Source organism: Nyctereutes procyonoides, unplaced genomic scaffold (assembly GCF_905146905.1).
Source record: "Nyctereutes procyonoides isolate TBG_1078 unplaced genomic scaffold, NYPRO_anot_genome, whole genome shotgun sequence".
Classification (NCBI taxonomy): Eukaryota; Metazoa; Chordata; class Mammalia; order Carnivora; family Canidae; genus Nyctereutes; species Nyctereutes procyonoides.
Genome location: NW_026575020.1, coordinates 45,919,729 through 45,941,888, shown reverse-complemented (window position 1 = coordinate 45,941,888; position 22,160 = coordinate 45,919,729). Strand labels below are relative to the sequence as shown.

Here is a 22,160-nt window from a genome sequence, read left to right as displayed (position 1 = left end):
CAGGGAGCCCAATGTGGGGCTCGATCCCAGGACCCCTGGGATCATGACCTGAGCCAAAGGCAGATGCCTAACCCCCTGAGCTACCCAAGGTGTCCCAAGACTCAGCATTTAAATATCGGGAAATAGATTGTATGTTAACTAGAAAAAGGATAAATAACTGTGAATATACTATAATCTCATTTAAAACATGTGCTGAGAAAAAACAGTGGGAAGATAGACACCAAAACTGTCAATGGTGAATATCTCTTGGGGTTTATATAAAGGGCTTTTATTTTCTTCATAGTTTGTTTTCTCATTTTTCTATAATAAAGATGTAGATTGAAGTTATGAAAGTGTCCCTCGAAATTCTACTTCCTCCAGCCCACGTTGGTTTCTCGAGGGAAGGCTCAGGGCGAGTGTGTGAGTTCGGGGGAAGGGCAGGGGCAGCCTCTGGCAGTGACTCCCTGCGTGAGCACTAGCCCTGCCAGCTTTGGGGCCCTCTCCAGCTGAGGTGAAGGGATCTGGCCCTGGAGCCCACGGGCAATACTCAGGGAACGCTGTCTCGTGACACAAGGAGACACGGCGCTGGTGCAGGCAGGAGCCTGAGGTGTGTAAGGGAACCGTTCCACACCCTCCGTGAGTCGGACACATGCAAGGCTTCTCCCCCAGGCAACCAGAGGACAGCCGGGAGCCTTCCATATTCAGGACCTGCCATTTTATGGGAACAGCTGGGGCAGGGCTCCTGAAGCTCGTGGAAATGGAAGGCCGGAAACCCAGAATGTCTGCTCCCCCTTTGCTTCCCAGAGTCCTCCTGGGCGGGTGCCGAGGCTGGCAGGGGCCGCCTGCCATGGCAGGACATTGGCCGGCTGCCTGGGCTAGAGGTGGGCGCTGGGGCCAGCGCTCCGGGGCATTTTCCCAGGCTCTTCTTGGAGGATGATGAAGACGCCCAGTGAAGTGACCCACTTGACTGCCCGGAGGCGGAGAGCATCCCTGTCCCTGTCCCTGGCTTCCCCACGAGGGACACAGACTCAGATGGGGGAGGCAGGTCCTTTAATTGTATTCGCAGAGAGACTGGGAGGGGGCTCCATGTTAGGTGGCCTGCTGCCCGGGGACTCGGGGGCAGGGGCCACGGGGGTTTGTGGTCCGGAGGGCGGATCGTCAGCACAGGATTCGAGGCGTGGTGAGGAGGGACGGGGTGACAGGAGGCGGGCGCGCTGGGGTGAGCCGTGAGAGGAGTGGTGGGTCCTCAGCCCACGGCCCCGAGCCCCCGGTCGGGTCTCTCGGTGGCGGACGCTCCCCGGCAGGCCCGGCCCGGTCATCGGTCATCTCAGGAGTGTCTCAGCTCCACCTCGGAGCCAAACTGGGGCCCTCGGTGGGGCCGGCGGAGGCTGTGGTGGCGGATGCTGAAGAGCCGCTGGGTGAGGCCCAAGGTGGCCACCAGCAGGGCGACGCCCAGGAAGAGCAGCACCCACTGGCCCACGCGGGCCTGCTGCTCCTCCAGATCGAGGCCCAGGAAGTTGACGCGGCCGGTGCCCGGTAAGGGGCCTTCCGAGCGAGCTGGGCAGGAGAAGCAAGGGGGGCAGACGGTGGGCCGGCGGCAGGCGGCCGAGGCGGCCAGGGCTCCCTAGGCTGGCTTCCCTGTCCTCGCTCTGGGACTGCAGCCCGCCTCAACGGGGGAGGGCCCGGCCCGGGGGGGGGGGGAGTACCAGAGTTTGGCGTCCAGTTGTACTGAGGCCAGCCCAGCTTCTCCCCGTGCCGCCCGTTCTCAGTGAGCAGCCAGTCCAGCAGCGGCTTGAAGTAGTTCATCATGGCTGATGCAGACATGTTGGACTGGCCCGTGATCAGCTTCATGGCTTCCGGCCACGGCTTACTGAAGCCCAGTTTCATGGCATCCCTGGGGGGAGCACCAAAGAAGGAAACCGAGTCAGAAGGACAGGTGGAGAGGCTCACTGCTCCTGGCCCAGCCTAATTCCCACCCGCCATCCCCCCCTTCATAGCCTAAACCTCCTTTGGGATTGGGAGGGCAGGGGTGGGTCTGGGGGTGGGAGCGGGGGTAGGGGAGGGATGACTGGGGCCCAAAGGCTCTAGTTTCCTACTGGGATGCCACATGCAGGCCTGGCACAGGCTCCACCTGGGATCCCCAGTCCAGGCACCAAACTGGTGGGTGTTTCCAGAAGAGCCCCACCGGGTTCCTCAAAGCTGAGGAGTTAGAGGGTGGGGAATGGTCAGAAGAAAGGCAGAGAAGACTCACTCCAGGCGCTTCCCTGCCTCCTTAGATTGGTAGATGTCACATGTGTGCAAGGGGCCCTTATGGCCAGCTGCCTGACACAGAGCCTCATGGAATTGGAACTGAATGACAAAGCCAACAAAGTACCTGGAGCAGAGGGAAGCATGGGGTGAGGTGGGGGTGGTTGAGGACCCGAGCCCCTGACCCCTGGCCGCCCCTCATCTTCCACTGCAGCCAGCATGTCAGGGTGAGTTCACCCTCGGGTCTTCAGGATCATCAAGGCTCCCCATCTCCATGCCTCCCACCCGAGAGGCTCCCTTTACATCCCAGGAGGACCTGTTCTGAGGGCCTCTGGGATCACTCATAGGTGAGGAGGGTCAGGGCAGAGCCCTTCAATGATTTGGCAGATTGCTTCCAAGGCAGTGAGGTCTTGATTCCTGGGGTCGATGTAAGTAGAGGCCAGGTGTTGCCTCAAGGGTCACCTGCATTCATCCCAAACAGCAGGGATTCCCTGGTAGAAATCTGCCAGTCAAGTCCAGAGCAACCTCTCTACCCTGGGTTCAGAATGTCCCAAACCACCAGGGCAGGCCTCCCACTTTGAATGCTGGGCACAAGCCATGTGCCACTGACTTTCCTGGCATTTCTTAAAAGTGCTTTGCCAAGGTTGCTGGTCAGAATTTGGAATGTGTCTCCTTTGCCCACGCTGCCTAGAGAATCATCTTCAACTGGCTTCCATGTGAAAGCTAATGCTGGCTTGGGAGCTGGGAAGCCAGCAGAAAAGGCAGGTGCTCCTTACAGGTCATACTCGTCCACTGCCCAGGTTGGGCCTGTTCTGAGATGCCCTTGGGGCCCCTTGGTCCTAATGTTCTCTGGAACATCTCAGCAGGCTTTCTCTCCCTTCCTGGACTCTGGGAGCACAATTCACCCACCCTACAGTTGTTTCTTGACTATATGCTGACATCATGTCAGATGCTAAGGTGGAAAGGTGGGCACAGTGATCACAAGCCCTCCCTCACTGGGCTTCCATGGAATAGAGGTGGCAAGGGCTAGAGGTGGCTACAGCCCTCCTGGGGCAGCCCTCACCACCCTCTGCTTTGCCTCACAGGTGGCCTCAGCCTACCTGCAGCTCAGAGACACCTGGCCCCTCCCCTTGAGGTCTCTCCAGACTCTTCCCTCCCAGGGAGGGCCCCAGATCCAACTGGGTCTCTAACCCTTGCTTTACTATATAGACATTCTTCCAGGTACAACTCAAATGATATCATGGGCAATATGTTGAATATATAGTAAAGGAATAACAATCTTGTTTAAAAACAAAGCAGTGCTTAGGTCATGATCTAGCCAAAGTTATGGGTCACAGTTAATAATGTTAACTATCCAACCAAGGTCTTGTAACCATTAGCCAATTATAATAGTTTCTGTGTTCAACTCCTGGAGGGGGAGGCTCTCATCACATCAAAAGTGTGAAACAAGAGTGAACGGAACCTTAGTTGCAGGTGAGTGGCCTCAGCACAGCGTGCCACTCAGCCAGGTCCCCCAGGTCACTGGACAGAGAGCCCCCGACAGGGCAGTGATGGCACTTTGAATACAGAATGACCTCTTCCCTTCCCCTTTACCTGATATAAGGCACACTTGAAGGAACATGGAACTTGGCCCCTGGGTCAAAGTCCCCTTGAGAACGGGCCACTGGGGGGCAGAGGCCCTGGTACTTCAGCCTGCCAAGGGGAAAGGAACATTGAAGGGAGGGTTTGGGGAGAATCAAGTCAGGGAGAGTTGGTGTTTTTTAAGTAAAGGGTAGTCCTTGCCCCTGGAGCTACACAGAACACCCCAGACTCTGGTATGTTGTGCCTCTCTGCACAATCACCCCCTGTGCACCTCATCACTTACATACATACACACACACACACACACACACAGACATGCACTACCTGTACAGACACAGTGACCTGAACACTCACACATGCAGACACCCATGGAGACACCCTCCACCCCAGGCCCCCACACGAGCATTCTAGCACCTGAGGTTCCACCACTCCTGGTTGTAGTTCTCCTTGGCGATGCTTCCATCAAATACCCTCCAGCGCCACTGGTCAACCAGGTAGCTGAAGGGCACAAAGGCTATCTTGTCAAGCGCCATCTTCATTAGAAAATTGATGTCTTGCTCTGCAGAGGGAAGGGACGCTGGTCATCAGATCTCCAGCCATCTCACAGCGGCTCAGCCAGGACAGGTATGCAGCGGGTGGAGAGTGCAGGAGCGGGCTATATCCCCCTGGGTCTAGCAACCTGCCTCTTGGGCTGGTATGTGGGTTCCATCCTCCCGGCTCACCCTGCTGGTGGCATCCTTGTTCTCCGTTGTTCTGTCTCAGCCTCTGTCTATGAGCCATCGAGTGTCCTCTCCCTGCTTCCCAAGCGCACTGCCCCCTCTCAGCCCCTCTGCCCACCAGGACCTCCCGTTCCTGTCTCACCGTAGCCACCGCTCTCGCTACTCAGCAGGTTGATGCTGTGGAGGTGCTTGGGGGTAGACACGGAAAGTGCCAACACATCTCCAATGGCCTCATGAAAGCCAGGGTTGGCGCCCTCCCGGAAGGTCACAGGCAAGTCCTTGTACTGCATGAAATACTGTATGTGGCCCATCTCGTGATGGGCCACCACCAGGTCCTCCATGTTCACAGTGGTGCACTGCTTGATCCTGGAACACGGGGGCGGGGCAAAGGCATCTGCTGTCCTTACTGCACACAGAGCAGATGCCCATCAATGCTCTGTGCAGGAAACAGCATTATGGGAGGGAAAACCAAAGGAGGCATGGAGTAAGCCTGAGAAAGAGGGAATCTGAGGGTTGGAAGCCCCTAAAGCATGGTCATTCAGGCCACTCTCTGCCTTCAACTTCCCTCAATAACTCCAGCCCTCACTGCTGCCATGTTTTCTAACTGTGCAAAGTACATGCTCTAGAGGCATTGGGACACTCAGTTATTAGTGTAGGAGTTTCTAGAATGTGGGTTCCATTGTTTTTCATGCACACATTTTGTCTCTTCTAAGACTTAGGCTTCCTGGAGCAAACAACAGTTATTCTGAGCTATTCTATTCTGCATCCCATGTGCCCAACACCAGCAAACATATTCACCCTAGGACGTCTATGGCTAGGGCTGAAATGTCATCTGCAGAGCTGTCCACGCTGGAGATCCCACCTTCCTATCTATCCTCATTTTTTCTCTCTTTTTAAAAGATTTTATTTATTTATTTATTCATAAGAGACACACAGAAAGAGGCAGAGACATAGGCAGAAGGAGAAGCAGGCTCCATGCAAGGAGCCCGATGTGGGACTCGATCTCAGGACTCCGGGATCACACCCTGAGCCGAAGACAGACATTCAACCGCTGAGCCACCCAGGTGTCCCTTTCCTCATTCTCTTTTGTGAGCCAGTGAAATCCTCGATGAGGATTTCAGAGCCCTTCAGTTCAGTTGACCCTGTTTTTCTGTCAGTGTATTGGGAGGGGAAGAGCTTCCCAGCATCCCCATTACACCAAGGTTGGGGTCTGTCCATCTTCTCCTATGACTCCTCATACAAGGGAAGACCCCCAGATTCTGTCTACATCTAGCCCTACAGTTGAAGTCCTCATACCTTTGGAGGAAGGGCCCAAGGGCAGGCAATCCAGTGAACCCTGGCTGGTTTGTTCTAGTCTCTCTGTGTCCACTCTTATAAGAAGACACTTCGTCAATTGTGGCAGATCATCTTTGCCACTTCTCCCAAGATATGGGGTCTTCTTTCCCTCCTTTGAATCTGGGTTGGCCTTGTGACTTGCATTAGCCAATAAAATGTGGCAGAAGTGACTGCCAGTTTTGGATTTAGCCTTTAGCAGGACTGGCTATTTTTGCCTTCTTTCTGGGGGATGCCAAGTGCCCAGTAGGAAATCTACCTGACTCTCATACTGGGAGGAAGCCCAGGCTAGCCTGGAGACAGAGATGTCCCACCAACCCCCAGCTGCTCCAATCATCCCAGTCCAAGGACCCAGCATCTGAATAAAGAAGCCAACTTGACTTGATCCCTTCTGTCCCAGCGCATGCCACATGGAGAAAAGACGAGGAACCCAACCAAGGGCCAGAACCGAGTCCCCAGACAGATGGCCCCACTGAGCTACCCCGCCATCTCCAGCCATCAGAGCCACCCCGGCTGAGGTCTCCATCATTGTACAGCAGGAGCAAGCCATGTCCACTTCATGTTGCCTGCTCTCCTGACTGATAAAATCATGAACATGAACAATTTTTTTTATATCACTAAGTTTGGGGTGGTTGTTCTGCAGCAATAAATAACTATTCTCTGATGAAGACAACTTCTGAGCCTCTGACGATGGTGGATCTGTGTGAAGTCCTCAGTGCCCTCAGGTTCTTCTCTGTATCAAGGCACACACACCCACACAGATGGCCTGCGATATGCAGGGGACGCCCCAGAATGAGGGAAAGCTAGGCAGCTCACACAGCGCTCTCACCCAGGACTGGTCAGGGCCCGAGAAGACCCTCACCTGGTAGACAAGATGCCCCTGCCAGAAGCGAATGGCCAAGCCAGGGTCAGGCCCAATGCTCTTGACCCCTCATCCTAAGCTCTGGTCCCTATACTTGCTTCTGCTTGCTCTGGCCGAGGGGACAATAGTAGAACCTTTACTTGGCTCATCTCCTGGCCCACTGGGCTCAGGATATGGTCCCCTGGCTGCCACCTGGACACACCTGAAGTCCTTGCCATTGTAGAAGTCCCAGGCGGAGGCATGGCACACTACTTCCCGCCCATCAGTCGGCTTCTCCAGCATTGACTTATTCCAGAACTCAAAGGGCACAGGCAACAGCCCCAGGGAGGTGAAGAAATTGTTCGCTTCTTCAAACATCCTTTTGGGAGTCCAGCCCTGCAAGCAGAGGGAGCTCTGCCAAAACTGGGGGCGGGACGAAGGGAGCAGACTGTGTGCTGCAGTCAGGGTGGGGGTTGGAAGAGGGCCAAGCCAGGGGGAATTCCTGTCCCACTGAGGCAGAGGTCTCCCCTCCCCTGTGCCCTGGGGCTGCCCTGGAGGAGCAGAAATGTGACCAGGGGCCCAGTGTGCACCTGCTTTATCATGGCCTCTGTGGCATCTATCTTGGGGGCTGAAGGGAAGGGTACCACCAAGTCATAGATGTTGGACCACGTCTGACCCCACATGTTCCCTGGAGGCAGATGGGGGAAGAGAAGAGAGAGGGGAGAGACAGATGTTATTTCCTACACTCAGCACCATCACCCATGGAGAAGGAACCAGATCCCAGTCTTAGGATCTTAACAGCGTCTCTTGAGCACCTACTGTTTGCCAACTGTGTTAGGCATTTGATATGCATTGTCTCCAGCCTGCACATCCTGCCCACCAGGTCATTACTGGCTCTGAGTGCCAAGGTCTGAGCTCTATGCCCCAGCTCTGCCCCCATTCCCAGGGCCATTGGGCACAGGGCCTCCCCTTCGGGCTCTGTGTTCCTCAGTCATCAAGCTGATGTCCATTCTGATATTCTTGGTCTCACCTGAGTGGGATCCAGGATGGCTGGTCTCTTAGGCTACAAGGTCCCCAAACCTGGATGAATTTCTGGGGTCTCCCTCATGATTGGCGAATGGTCTGTGGCCCTGTCTGGCCTCTGCTTACAGTAACAAGCCCTCCAAGGATGTGTTCTCAGTGGCCCGACGGGGACAAGAACCCGATAGCCTCTGGCTTTGCTGCTCTCTCCACCACCCCTCTCTGTCTTCCACTACCTACTTCCTGTGTTCAGGGCATCTCAGTTTACAACCCCTGAAAAAAACGAGGGTCCAAAAGCTGGGATGGATCTACACTCTCCATACTCTCCTCTGTTCTCCTAACTCCCCTTAGCCTGAGCCTTTTGTGTCTGCTCTTCTCCTTCCTCCCACTACATCTCCCATTCCGTCTGTCCGAGCCTGTCATCTTTCAAGGCTCTGGTCACATGCCACCTATGGGGAGGCCCCAGGTCTAACTCACAGCCTTTCCTCACCCCCCGCCTCCCCGCTGTTATGCCATCTTGAGCTGCCATCTTGGGTGGTATGGTCTCCTGCATCATTATTGTAAATTCCTCCACTGATCCATCCGGGTGACCTGCCCCATGTGGCTCTGTAGCAATTGTGGTGCTCAAAGCAAGCAGGGGGCTCATCTCCTTGCACCCATCTGCCACCCCACCCCAGCTCCGGCCTCACATCTTCATTCCAGCCACCTGACATGCTGTCCAAAGATCCCCCCCAGCCTGCCCTCTGCCCTCTGGACAGCACTGGCCCTCCCCCCAGGACTTGTCCTCACCCAGCAGGTGAGCCGGAATGGGGCCCTCCAGGTTGATGTGCTGGGGCCCGTAGTGGCGGTGCAGGGCCCGGCGCACGTAGGCATGGAGGTTCAGGTAGAGTGGCTGCAGCTCCTGGTAAAGCTGCTCCAGGTCTTGCTCCAGGGATGGCATCTCATACATGGCTCTCCAGGAGTCACCTGCATCTTCGTAGCCTGCAGAGGGGATGTGGCCAGGCTCTCTGGACACCCGACCAGTCCTGGAGTGCCCTCAGCCCCACCTCCTCTAGGGACCTCCCTCTCATCAAGTTTTGGGGCTCAGAGGATGCTTCAGAGGCCCCTAGTAGGGCTGGAACCAGAGAGCTAGTGATACTGGCAGGAGGGACTTACCGTTGAGCCGGGCAGCCTTGTTGGCAAGTTCCACGTACTTGGGGAAAAAAGGGAGGATTGCTCTCCCCACTTTTTCTCGCCAGCTCTTCCAGGCCCACAGCAGATCTTCATATTTCCGGGATGTGGCCATCAGATTCGTCAGATCTGCAGGGATGGGTTGAATGGCTCGAGCCTCTAGCCCTTGACTCCCCTCCCACCTCCTTATAAGGCGAAGTCAGTCACAGGGGTTTGGAGCTGGGGTAAGCATGGTGAGACTCGAGAAAAGGCCTGTACAGGCAACAAGTCTAGTGAAATGGGAGAAAGGGTGGTGTACTTTCTAGAAAGGCCTCCACAGGGCAGCCGCCTCAGGCTTAGGGGGCACACCACCATGTTGGGGTTGCAACACTCCTGTGAGGGGTGCGCTGGTTTTCACATGAGTGTTTTGGTGACATGGCAGGTCCCCCCAGCCAGGAAGTGGCCCAGCCAGGCACAAAGCAAAGGTCCAGACCCTGGAGCTCCTACTGGTGCCCACTGATTCCCTGCTCATCCCTCCGTGGGAAGGACAAATGGTTTGGAGGTCACAAGACCCAAGCTCCTGTCTAGTGTCCCAGAATAACCTCACAGGTCACAAGACCCCCCTTGCCCTATCTGTAAAATGGGGGTAAACCAACATTCATGGGGGTGAAAAAATCTAATGGGAGCATGAGGCCCCTGAGCAGGGTGTGTGCCTCATTGGTCTCTGCGTCCTTACAGGACCCAGGACATCTTTCACGAACTGCTCATGAACTGGACGGAATACAAGGACAGCCATGGAGACAAAGTACAGAGAGCCATCCCAGCACCGTCAGGGAGCCAGAAGTCCCGGCTCTGTGTCCTGTCAAAGCCATGCCGCGTGTGTAGCCTCCTCCATATGGATTGCATGGAGCTGACATGCACGGGGCGGAGCCGGAACGAGAATGGCCTGAGCTCACATGTCATTTCCGAAGCCCCACGCAGACCAGTGGTGGCTCCCCTTCCTGGCCACCAGCCTGCGCCGAAAGGCTACAACCATTCAGGGCCATGCACACCTCATTATCTGACTTGTGCTCTCTCCCTGTTTTGGAATATGCTTCGTGATACCTCCTTCTCACAGAGAAAGTACATTCCAATGAATTGTTTGAAAAAAAAAACATATTTGGAGAATTTCACCTCTGCCCTCTGCTGATGTGAGTATTCTGTTTTGTGGGTGCTTCTTCATCTTACTAATGGCAGTGATCTGATGGCCCAGGTCTGGATTAAGAGGCTAATTGGTGGGGGGTGGGGGGTGGGGAGAGGCTGAGGGCTACACTCCCTTTAACGCTCTTCTCCATAACCGTGCGCACACACATGCACACAGCACACATACGCCCCCGCAACACTGTGCGTGCATCCCCATGTATACAAACCGTAGGCCAAACCCTGTCTCAGGAAAACTGTCTCTCTCTCCTGTTTATTTTCCATTTCCCCTCTATTTGTCATTGTTCTAATGTGGAAGTTGGGCAGAGGGCCAGGAAGAGATGGTTTCTGGGTAGCGATTCCTCAGGAAGAATGTTTATGCCTCTGGCTCCCCATCCCTTGGGAGAATGGGTCAGGAGGGAGAAGGGAACATATCTGTGTGCAGGTACTTGGGTGTCCAGGGTGAGCTCTTTCAAAGAGAAGAAGGTTAAAAGGACCAGCCAATGTGGAGAGAGAAAGGGGATAAGCAAGAGCTGGTCTATTCCTTCAAGACGGGAATGGGTTCTATGAGCTGTGGCTTCAATTTGGGAGATGGGGGAGCAAGGAGGAGGCCAGAGAATGTGGGAAAGACACAGGGTGAAGGAAGGAAGGTACCTAGAGTTACTATCCTTAGTTGGGGATCTAAGCCCTCAACAGACAAATCTGAGGTACCTCCTACTTTGAAAGGCAGAGGGCAGAGAGGAATAGAGAGGAATCCAGGGAGGGCCCAGAGGGGGCAGAAGGGTGGATACAAGGCTACGATCAGCTTGGAGATGAAGTACGTGCCCAATCTAAGTGGTGGCAGAGAAGCCCCACTGGTAGAAAACAGCGAGTGAGTCCCCCACGAGGTAGGAGCACCTGACCCTCTCCAAGGGCCAGCACCCCTAACACTGCCAACGCCAGCCTCCCCCATCTCCCTCGTTCCCCACGTGCACTCACCAGGCTCCAGCTGCAGACAAGTGCCGTTGGTGTGGCACACAGAGGCCACGCTGTAAGTGGTTTCCATGTCCAGCAGGATCTTGTTGTACTGCAGGAGGAAGAAGACAGGCGGCAAGCTGCAACCTTTGCTACCCGTTCTGCCCCAGGCACCACCCGGGGGGTGGGGGGGTGCCGTGGAGCTGGGGGAGTGTGTTCCCAAAGGTGCTCCCTTCTCAGTAATTCTGTGGGTGATGTCACCACGGCAGATGTCACAACAGATAGAGGAAGAGGAAGCAGCACGAAGGCCAGACCTTGTACTAGGCTCACTCCCCTGAGCCAGGACCTGGTCCTAGTCCTGGATCTTCCATTCCCTGCTCCCCACAAGCCACAGCCACATACCTCTTCCAGCTCCTTGGCAGGGAGCGCTGCCCGTTCTAGGTCCTGAATTTTCTTTATCATTCGCTTGATGCTCGCATTTTGGAAGTTAGTCACGTCAAACTGCCTGGCCCAGGTGCCAAACTTGAAGGTGTGGTTTGCCATCTGTATGTTCTTCTGCAGCTGAAGGTACAGGGGGAGGCATGTCGTGAGGCCCAGGAGCTGTGTCAAAGGGGGACTTCTGGAGGGGACTGGGGGCTGCCATGGCGGGGGGCTGTTTTATCAGATTGTTGCCTTTGCTCTTCAACCTGGACTGTCTGTAATGTCTTGCATGCGGTACATGTCCCTCAGAGGATACCCATAGTCACACAAGACATATCCTGGCTGGGGTAGAGAAGGGGAAGCCCAGCCTGTAACTTGTTAGGATGGAGAAGGTTGGTATTAGCTCTGTGGCCTCTCTGAGCTTCGGGGTCCCTTCTGTAAAATGTGAATAAGATCACTACTTTTGGAAGGCTGTTGAGGAACAAAGGAGGCAGGAGACGTAAAGCATCAAGGAATCGTGGCCAACAAACAATAGTCTTCAAAAAACATTAGCTCTCTGTGGCTCACCTAGGTGTAACCTGCGCTTACCACACAGGCGGGAAGGGGGTGAGGGGAAGCTAGCCCTCACTGTGGTGGCAAAAAGGGGTTGTCAATCTAAAAATCCACCCTTAGCATCACCTGTTTATGTGCAAACCATTCTAGTACTAACAGCAGATTACTTGCTAGTGAAAGACAACTTTGTTAGGCACTGAGTAGATGCCCACCCAAACCTGAAGCCGAGTATTATTTGAGATATTCCATCTAGATTTTTCACAAATTCTGACAGCTCTGCTCCCCTCGCCCCACCCCTCTGCAGCCACACTGAGGGAAGGAGGGGGCATTTGGCTCTGCCTTGGGTTTGGAGGATCAGTCCCCTGAGGGGAGGAGCACATATGTGCTGTACGTGTGCGTGAGTGTGGGTGCCCGTGGGAGTCCAGGGCATGGAGGGGGCCCCCTACCAGGATCTTGCTGGTCTCTGTGGTGATGTTGGTGTTATAGTTCCAGTTAGCCTCAGCATATTCATTCCATATCACGAGCGATCTCCGGTCATATTCCTCCACAAACCTTCTGGCCTCAACTTCATCGGTCACCAGGCCTGTGGAACAGAGAGGGAAACAGACAGGCCTCCCCTTGCCCTCTGTTGCAGGTTGGCCTGCTTCTGCCCCCAGAACTGCCCCCACCTCCTGCTCCTTTCCTTTCAGGCCCCGTCCTGCCCCCCAGCTGCTACCACTTGGGCTCTGGGTTGTCTGGCTGCTGCTTGTTGCCTGGTGAGTTGTCTGGCGAGTTGTTGTCTGGCTTCTGGTTTTTGCCTGGCTGGTTGTTCCCTGGGTGGTTGTCACCTGGTAGGTGGCCTCCTGGCTGGGGACCAGCATAGGGTGCCCACAGCAGAGCAGGAGGAGAAAGAGGCTAGGCAGTCCTGGAGCAGCCCAACCTTGGCCCATGGCCGCAGGACAGCAGAGCCCTGTAGCCACAGCCCTCTGGCCAATAAGAGTGGAGCCTGTAATGTGACCTCATAGAGCAGTGTGCCTACCAGCCTGCCCCCCCCCGGGGGGGGCACTTAGATCTAGGCACACCCTCCCTAGAATGCTGGGGAAAAAGACATGCCCATTCTCCCCCCAGGTCCCTGTGATGAGCTAAGGGCGCTGCACAGTCCTTTGGGGTAGGGTGCCAGGGCCCAGCTGTTTGCTGCTGACCAGGAACCAGGAACCAGGAAACAAGGGGCCTGGGTCCGGAGCCCGGAATTGAGAACTCACTTTAGCACCCGCCCCACCCTCACTCAGGGCTTTACCAATGTCCTGTGGGTAATTGTTGGGCATCGGTGGCCGCCACTGGTATTCTGGCCATCCCAGCACCTCGCCGTTGCGCTTGTTCTGCTCCTGCAGCCATCGGCTGACGGGCTGGAAGTAGTCGAGCAGTGGTTGAGCGTCCAGGGTGTCTGAGCCAATCGCCTCCCTGAGCACGTCCTGCCAGGGCCTTGAGGAGCCTGCCCGCAGTGCCTCCCTGTCGGGCAGAGTGGGCACGGTGGGTACGAGGCTCAGGCCCGCATCCCAGCCAGGCCTCTGGCCCACCTCCCAGAACAGCAACAGCAGAACTCTGGAGAATAGGAGCTTGGCAGGGGGGCAGGGACTCCGTAAATACTTGATGAGAGGCAGACGGGTGTGGAAAGGAAGAAAGGCACCCTCCACCAGGAGCCCCGTGGCTCTCCTATGAGCAGCCTGTCGCTTTCCAGACACATCTCCCTCCTGCCTCTCCCCTCGCCTCCCACTGGCCCTCCCCATGCCCCTACACACCGGAGCTTGGCCCCCGCCTGGGTAGACTGGTAGATGTCACACGTGTGCAGCGGGCCCTGGTGGCCTGCCTCCTTGCACAGGGCTTGATGGAACTGGAACTGCAGGACAAAACTGACGAAGTACCTGCCAGTACAGGAGGGGCATTAGGGGGACGGGGAGGGGGGGTGCCTCGCCCAGGCCCCATGCAGCTCCTCCCGGGGCAGGAAGGGGCTGCCTTAGGGGAGAAGAGAGAAGCCAGCGGGCACAAGAGAGAGGCCTACTTAAATTCAGGCTCTGGGGGCGAGGGAGCAGAGGATCATGGGGACAAATGGTGGGACAGAACTGGGTAGGAGGGGGCCGCTAGTACCTGATGTATGGTGTCACATTTGGGACGTGAAACTTAGCTCCGGCGTCAAAGTGGGTTTCATTTCGGGCAACTGGAGGACAGATCCCCTGATACTTGGTTCTAGAAGAGAGTGGTTCAATTGTCTTAGGACAGAAGTGTTGTGCACTTCTGCTGCTTTGGCCTTTGCAGGTGTTCCCACCAGGCTGTCCCTTCCCCCTTCTGGTGAATGGTGGAAGACTTCCTAGAGGAGGGAGTTTTAGGTAGGAAAGAATAGGTAGGGAAAAGAGTGGAGATAACATCAGCCACGTTGGGGTTAGGCCCTTTCCTGCTCCCTCTTTACTCACCGAAGATACCACCAGTCAAAGTTGTAGCGGGAAGGGGGGGTACGCCCACTAAAGACCCCCCAACGCCACTGGTCTACCAAGTAGCCGAAGGGCAGGAAGGCAATTTTTTCCAGTGCCATCTTTAACAAGAAATTGATGTCACTTTCTGTTGGAAGACAAGATGAGAAGAGTGAGGTCAGAAGGAGATGGGAGTCCAGCTGGATAGGGTGGGCCTGGGCAGGAGCCAGCAGGAGGCAGAGTCGGCAGACAGAGAGAAGGGAAGGCCAGTCTTCACGACCATAGAGCCCTGCTTGGGAGAGGGTCCTTGAGCAGTGTCCAGTTGGGACTTGGGGTGAGCTGTGAGGCTCCAGGTGGATCCCCAGAGCCTCCTGACCTGGGGCAGAAAGGAAGAACCAGGAAGCGCAGGTGGGAGCATGGGCAAGCTGTCCTGCTGTGGGCTGGAATAGGGTCCAGGTGGGGCTGGGCTGGGTCCTCTCCACCTCCCATACCTATGTCATTGCTGACATTGTCCAGCAGGCCAATTTTGTAAAGATGTGCAGGAGTGGAGACAGAGAGCGCCAACACATCCCCAATGGCCTCATGGAAGCCGGGGTTGGCCCCTTGGCGCAGGGAGACAGGCTGCTCCTTGTACTGCAGATAGTATTGCACATGGCCCATCTCGTGGTGCACCGTGGACAGCTGGTCCATTGTAACCCGCGTGCACTGCTTGATCCTGGGGCAGAGAGATGGTGAGCGTGAAGGTGAGGGATAGGGCAGGGCAAGGGCGAGAGCACAGGGAGGCTGGCACCTAAGGGAAAGGAGCCAAGCGGACACTGCCCTGCGCCTCCAAGGAGCTGGTGGAAACATATAAATGCTTTGCCTTGCCCAGCCCACACTCAGGTCTTTCTCCTCCACTCCAGTGTACAGAGCCGCCACCTGCCAAAGCTGCCAAGGGAGGGCAGCCCAAAGGGTCTCATACACCCAATGGCCTTGGAAGAGACCCAGCGGCCCCCAAACAGTATTGGTGCTGGGGTGAAGGTAGACCTGGAAACTGGCTTTTCCGTGCCCAGCGAGCCCACCCTTCCTGGAGCTCCAGACCACCCCCCCCTTCCCTCCCATGTCTAGACCTGAAGTCTCTCCTGTTGTAGAAGTCCCAGGCAGAGGCATGGCACACCACCTCACGCCCGTCGGTTGGTTTCTCCAGCATGGACCCTGCCCAAAACTCAGGAGGCATGGGCGAGAGCCCTAGGGAGGTGAAGAACTCCTCTGCCACCCGGAACATGTGCGTAGTGTTCCAACCCTGGTGGGGGGTGTGCAGGTACAAGTCAGGGACCAGCTATGGGAGCTCACTGTGGTTGTCCTGGGGTGGGTGGGGGGCAGGCCTAGGGTTGGCTCCTTTCCCATGACGGGAGTCTCTGCTCTGCGGCCTCCCTTCCCAGAAGCAGAGCCCCTATTAACCACAGTGGGAAAACAAAAGTAGATGGTTAACCCACATTCCACTCACCTGAGGGGTCCTGGGCGGGGGGTTGGCACTTCAGCCAGGACACAGGCCTCAACTCACGGATTGTACATACACTCCAGGCCGTAGAAAGGGACGCAGCGAGGTCCCTCCCCTCCCCATCTCCTTCATGTGACTTCTTTCTCCCCTTCTCCCCATGTCTGACTCCTGTGTGCTACCCCCACCCAGCCTGACTCCGAGCTTACCTTGCGCACCATAGTGCTGGTAACATCGAGACTGGGCTTGTCGGGGAAAGGCACCATCATGTCATAGAGGTTGTCCCAGCTCTGGGCCCACATGTCCCCTAGACAGAGGAGGGAGGCCAGACAGTTTAGCTCCCTGCCTGGCCAGTGTCCTCCCTGCCCGCTTCCCCAGGTGTGTCACTGAGCAGGACTCTGGGTCCCTGGCACCTGGAGCCTGGGCACTCAAGTGTAGCAGCCTGCTCAGCATCTCAGGCCCACTCACACTCCCAAATGCTCTGGGTTCCCCAGGGTTGACAGTGGGAGCCTAAATTCCTTCCCGATACTACTAGGGTCCCCGACTCCTGATGCTGAGGCAGGCCCTCCAAAGGGCTTGCTTCCTGGAACATAGTCTAAGATCATCATTCCTCCCGCATTGGACCTGGAGTCAAAGTCTTCACTGTGACTCCTAGCTCCACCTTTTACTAGTTCTATGCCCTCTGCTAAGTCAATGTGCCTCCAGCCCTGGGCACCCTGTCTGAAAAGTAGGAAGAGTACTGACGATTGAGAAGGGCCACCTGCCTTAAGGGGTTGTTGAGTGAGCCACATGGGCTCATGTGCAGGAGTGCTCTAGAATGTGACACAGGTGGAGGACAATCTGTGGGACACGCGTGGAGGGAGGCAAGGTGACATTCTTACCCAGCAGGTGAGCCGGGATGGGCCCCCTGAGGTTGATGTATCTGTCTCCATATCGGCGGTGCAGTGCGCGGCGGACGTAGGCATGGAGGTTCAGGTAGAGGGGCTCTACTTGATGGTAGAGGTGCTCCAGATCCTCCACGAAGGTGGGCGACTCATACCAGGAGCGCCAGTAGGCCCCTGTGTCTGAGAAGCCTGGGGGGAGGGTGGGGAGTGTTGGGGGTGCAGCTCAGGCCCCAGGCTGGGGCACCCAGCTACTGCTTCACCATTCTCCTGGCTGCAGGCCCATGTATCTGCCAGCTAGTTAGGAAAGACGGCTTGGGGGCTGCTGCTCTAAGACTTTCCAACTAGGGGTTGTTCCAACTCCAGCTAGATAGATCCTGGAGAGGTGAAGATGAGCACTAGGGCTTCAAAGTGTGCCAGGAGGCGCAGTGTGAGGGCCGCACAGCCGCCTGGATGAAGGCAGGTGGGGCTTGAGCCGGTTCCACCGTCCACTACCTGTGCCTTCTTGAGTCAGTATATGGAGTCATTGTAATGGCTGCTCTGTGTGACTCGGGGGTTGGGCTCCATGGGGCCAGGAGATGGGGGAGCACCCAGCAAGGTGGGAAGGGCAGCACTCACTCCCACCATGGATGGGGTAGGCGAACTCACCATCCTTCTGGTAGGCCTCATTGCTGAGGACAGTGAAGTTCTGGTACAGGGGCTTCAGCGGGGTGCCCACAGCATTGTGCCAGCCCTCCCAGGCATAGAGCAGCAGGGCATAGTTTCTTGAGATGGCCATGATGTGGGTGAGCTCTGAGACACAGGGGAGCAGGGTCAGTTGCTTCCACCAAGGCAGCAATGGTCTACAGTAGAACTCGCATGCTAGTCCTCACCATCTCTATCTGCTTCCTCAACATCACAGTGTCCCCAAAGGCAAGGGCTGCCCACAGGCTGGGTGGGATGGGGCTGGGAGCTATGCAAAGCAAGCACTCAAGAGAGACCCTTGTCCCCACGGAAGTGAGGCTCTAAGGGAGGGGATACAAAGAGGACATGTCCAGAGGCCAAAACCCAGACAGATCCTTCACGGCTCGTTGGTTGGAGTGCTAACCTTAGGCCACCTGGTAGATGAGGGGGGTGTGGGTGTGGGAGGAGAGAAGGAGGGTCACAAGGGGTCTAAGGCCTGTGGAGGGCTCTGGGGAGACTGAGAGGACCCATGAAAGGAAAAAAAAACAGGCGGCCAGGAATAAGGCTAGTGGGAATAGGAGAGGCCAAAGCACCCATGGAGGCAGGGATGGTGTGGGAGCTGGAAGCTAGAGTTTCAGAAATCAGTCTGCTGGGAGAAGCAGGGATGTGGGAGCATCTGACTGTTCAGCCCTAGTTGGAGGTCAATACCTTTGGGTTTACCCACTCCCTCCATGGGCCCTCCCTTTTTTTTTTTTTAAGATTTTATTTATTCATGAGAGACACACAGAGAGAGGCAGAGACACAGGCAGAGGGAGAAGCAGGCTCCTATGGCGGGGAGCCTGATGGAGGACTCCATCCTAGGACCCTGGGACCATGACCTGAGCCAAAGGTAGATGCCACCCAGGTGCCTCAGGGCCCTCCCATTAAACACACCCTCTTCCTGGGTGCAGCTGGGCCTTGGGGTAGGGCTGGGAAGCCCCAGCAGAGACAATAGAGACAGAGCCATACCTGGGTCCAGGGACCAGCAGATGGCAGTCTTGTTGGGGTAGAAGCAGACCCTGGCTGTGGAATAGATCCTGTTCATGTTGCTCAGCAGAGCGTTGTACTGGAGAGTTAGAGTTGAGAAAATGTTAGCAGTGAACACCCCCAGAGACAATCTGGTGGCGCCCCTCTCCTCTCTTTGCTAGGATGAAAAGGAGGCCTGGAGAGGGGACGTGGCTAGGACACTCAGGACACTTCTGATCACTAATCTACTGATCCCCCTCCCAGTGGGGGCAGCCTGTGGATGCGGAAACAAGTGTCCTTAGAATTTGGGATGGGGTTCAAGTCCAAGTTCAGTCACCGCCTTGCAATGGGGGCAAACCCCTCTCGGCTCTCTGGCCTCAATGCCTTCTCAGTCCTCTGTCTTTCAGAAACCCATACACCAAATCCCACGATGGAGACACTTTGAAAACCCCCTTTTCATCCGTTTACTTGAATTTCACTTTCTACACCCCATCTCTAAGAGAAATCAGTGTTTCAGGATGCCATCCTGGGCTCACGGAGGCTTCTCCTGCAGCCAGGGTGCCTCCCCCCCGGGGTCCCTGGAAGGCACCCGGGGTCCCTGGAAGGCAAGCCGGCCACTTCTGCCTCCGCCGCCCAGGTCCCGTGGGCCCACCTGCTGACGCTTTTCCACAGGCAGGTTGGCAGGGCCCAGGGTGCGCACACCACTGATGACTCTTCGCAGGACTGGGTCGCTGAAGTTCTGCCAGATTGGGTCATACAGCTCCTTGGCCTTCTGGCCCCAGACCTCAGCAAACTCCTGGTTGAGCAGGGCCGCTTCCTCCTGCGGGCACCGGTGCGGGGGGATACAGGGAGGCCACGGCTCCTTAAACGGGAGGAAGGCGGGGGGCTCCCGGACACTGGGGCCGCCTCTCGGGCCTGCGGGGTCAGGAACTGGGGGAATCGGCCTCAGGTGGACGGTGGAGCAGAAACGGGGGCCAGAAGAGAGGCGGGTGGAGAGGAGGGTAAGGAGGCGGCGATGAGCGGGGGCAGGAACCGTGAGGGGCAGGCTGAAGCCGCCGGGGCCGCGGCCGGAGCGGGCGGGCTCCCTGACCCAGCCCGAGTCGTCCCGGGGCGCCGCCCCCGGGGGGGCTCGAGGCCAGGGCAGCCGGCTCCATCGCCTCGGTGCTCGTACTGGGCACGGACCGTGCGCCCGGCACCGCGCGGGGACGCCACCGCGGGTCTGCCGGGCTCCGCGGGGTCGGGGGCTCCCCGCCCCCCAGCGCGGGGCCGCGGGCCTGTGATTGGGCGCCCGGGCCCCGCCCCGCCCCCGCCCCGGGCCCGCGCGCCCACCTGGCGCCGCGCGTTCTCCTCGGTGATGTTGGTGTCGTACGCCCAGCTGGCCACGGTGCTCTGGTACATCACCAGCTCGGCGCTCGAGTTGAAGCTCTGCACGAAGAGCTGCGCCCCGGCCTCGTCGGCGGCAAAGTTTCCGGGCTGCAGCTCGGGGTCGAGCGCCAGGGCGGCGGGCGGCGGCGGCGGCAGGAGCAGCGGCAGCAGCAGCAGCAGCAGCGGCAGCGGCAGCGGCAGCGGCCCCCGCCCGGGACGGCCCGGCGCGGCCCCCATGGCGCGGTGCGCGGTGCGCGGCGCTGCCCCTTCTCCCGCGCCGCGGCCGCCCTGCGGGTTATAAAACCCCGCCGCCGCCTTCCGACACACCCCCACCTCCCCGCCCCGCCGCGCTTCCTCCTCGACTCCAAAGTCCCCCGGCTGCGGGCCTAGCCGCGCGGGGCGGGGACCGACGCTTCCTGGCCCGCCTGGGCAGGGGCGCCCGCCCGGGGAGGGGCCAAGGCGGACCCCGCGAGCTGCAGCCCGGGAGAGGCGGGGGGGGGGGCTCAGGTCAGGCTCTCGCAGAGGAGGCAGGAGAGGGGGAGCTCCCCCGCGACACACGCACACACACGCACGCACACGCGCACCCCTCCGAGGCAGAGGGAGCCAGCAGTTTGCTGGAACACCCCAAGTCAGCACACGGTGCCCTCTCCTTGCCATCACCCAGCCTCGGCGCGGGGACCCGGGAGCCCGGCGGTGCCCGGGGCTCAGTCTCCGGCCGAACGGCCCCCGGCCTCTCTGGGCTCCGGAGCGGCAGCGTGGGGGAGCTGTCCGCGGCGCCGCTGGTGCAGCAGAGACGGGGGTGCTCATCTGCCGCCCGGTCCAGCTTCTCCACCAGGCCTGGGGGGGGGGGTGGCCTGCACCCGCGAGGGGAAGTTTCGGCTTTCGGCTTTGGCTTTCGAGAGAGGCTCGGAGCCCCGGGCTCACCTGTGGCCCGAGGTGGGGGTGAAGGGGAGGGGGGAGGGGGGGACTTACCAGAAAAGGAGCGGGGAACGGAGAGGCTGTTCCGGGAGGGTTTGTAAAGAGGCACGGGAGCGCTGGCACACATGCCCCCTTCCCACTGGGGACACAAGCCGTCAGTGGCTTCCGCAGAAACCACCCCACAGACTTGCAGCCTTTGAGAACTGCAAGATGAACTGTCGCGGGGGAGGTCCCCCTTTCCAGCCTCTCTGTCACCAGAGAGCTACCCCCTCATTGTGACAGATGAAGAAATTAAGACTCAGGTTTGAGTGGCTTGCTCCCAGTCACCTCAGGCCTCCACACTCCCCATCAATCTTTTCCTGTGTCATCCACGTGTCCCTCCAAGTGAGCAGCACAGGGAGGGAAGAGAGTGGCATCTTTCTGAGGTGGCTGTGGAAGCTGAGGCTCCTCTCCTAACTCCTCAGCACCAGGGCAGCGGTCCTCAGAGGTGGGAGAACTCTATACCCTGGCAGACCTGGACAAGGGTGTGGGAGGGGATGATGGAAGAAGCAGGAGGCGGGGCAGAGGAAGCAGGAAAGGAACAGCTTGGGTGGCTCCCCAACCCATTCAGCAGCTTGAGGCAGTTGGGAAGGAATCCCAATATCTGCGTGTGGACGATGCCTGAGGCTCCGAGGGACACATGGGCTCCCCTTGTCATATGGAGTATGTGCAGGAGGCTGTGACCCGAGAACCCCTGAGATGGCTTATCAGATGACAGGGGGCCAGGAACAGGTGTGTGAAGGGGGACGGGGTAGAGGTGGGGAGGAAGATGGTTGCTCCAGAGGGGGGAGGCTGATTGGTGCTGTCCTTAGACTGAGCAGAGGGAGGGGACAGAGAGCTGGGGGCCCTGTGGCTTTCCCTCATGCCAAGGGACACTGGGGCACCTTAGGGCTGGTTAAGTGGCCCCCTGTGACCAGAGCAGCCCTAGCAGGGGTGAGGGGCCAGGAGGAGGGTGAAGCAGTGGGCTGGGGCTCTCCTTCTCAGAGCCATGTGGCTCTCAGGTGGTCCTAACAGCCTGGTGTTCCACACTTCGAGCCCTGTTGCACACAAGTGAGCTGCTGTCTTCTGGGAGGGAGGAGTCTCCACTGCTGGTTTGCAGTGTGTGTGTGTGTGGGGGGGAGCTGTGTTGAGAATAACACCCCTCAGGCCTGAAGGAAGGATCAGGGTGGGGGGGTGGGGGTGCAGGATGGTTGGAGTGGAGGAAGAGCCTAAGGCTTATCTTGCAACCTGGGAGTCTTTCTCTGTCATCAGAAAAGGAACCCAAGGAAAGCAGGCTGAAGGGAGATTTCAGTCCCGACTTCCCTCTGAAGAGCTGCCCACTGAGAACCTACCTAGGAGGACAGGCAAGCAGGTCAGTCCGTTCTCAGGTCTGTGTGACATCATGATGTCTATAGA

General features: G+C 57.7%; 1 protein-coding gene across 2 annotated transcripts; it reads right to left on the bottom strand.

The window, feature by feature from the left end:
- Positions 1–1,014: 1,014 nt before the first annotated feature.
- LOC129515675 (angiotensin-converting enzyme) lies at positions 1,015–20,754 on the bottom strand. 2 transcript variants are annotated; one of them, XM_055334676.1, is made up of 25 exons: positions 19,773–20,754; positions 19,096–19,263; positions 18,447–18,543; positions 17,424–17,567; positions 16,776–16,967; positions 16,104–16,201; positions 15,527–15,699; positions 14,909–15,132; positions 14,421–14,565; positions 14,098–14,196; positions 13,752–13,874; positions 13,250–13,461; positions 12,420–12,556; positions 11,404–11,562; positions 11,026–11,113; positions 8,875–9,018; positions 8,509–8,700; positions 7,290–7,387; positions 6,923–7,095; positions 4,669–4,892; positions 4,222–4,366; positions 3,820–3,918; positions 2,231–2,353; positions 1,686–1,873; positions 1,015–1,536 (listed from the first exon to the last, which is right to left on the bottom strand). In XM_055334676.1, exons 1-25 carry the CDS (start codon positions 20,613–20,615, stop codon positions 1,307–1,309), a joined length of 4,518 nt encoding a protein of 1,505 aa, XP_055190651.1. In that variant the 5' UTR covers positions 20,616–20,754; the 3' UTR covers positions 1,015–1,306. The 2 variants fall into 2 exon arrangements, with proteins under 2 accessions (XP_055190651.1, XP_055190658.1); XM_055334683.1 differs by lacking the exons at positions 13,250–13,461; positions 13,752–13,874; positions 14,098–14,196; ... (7 more) ...; positions 19,096–19,263; positions 19,773–20,754 and adding an exon at positions 12,692–12,945.
- Between the last annotated feature and the right edge of the window lie 1,406 nt (positions 20,755–22,160).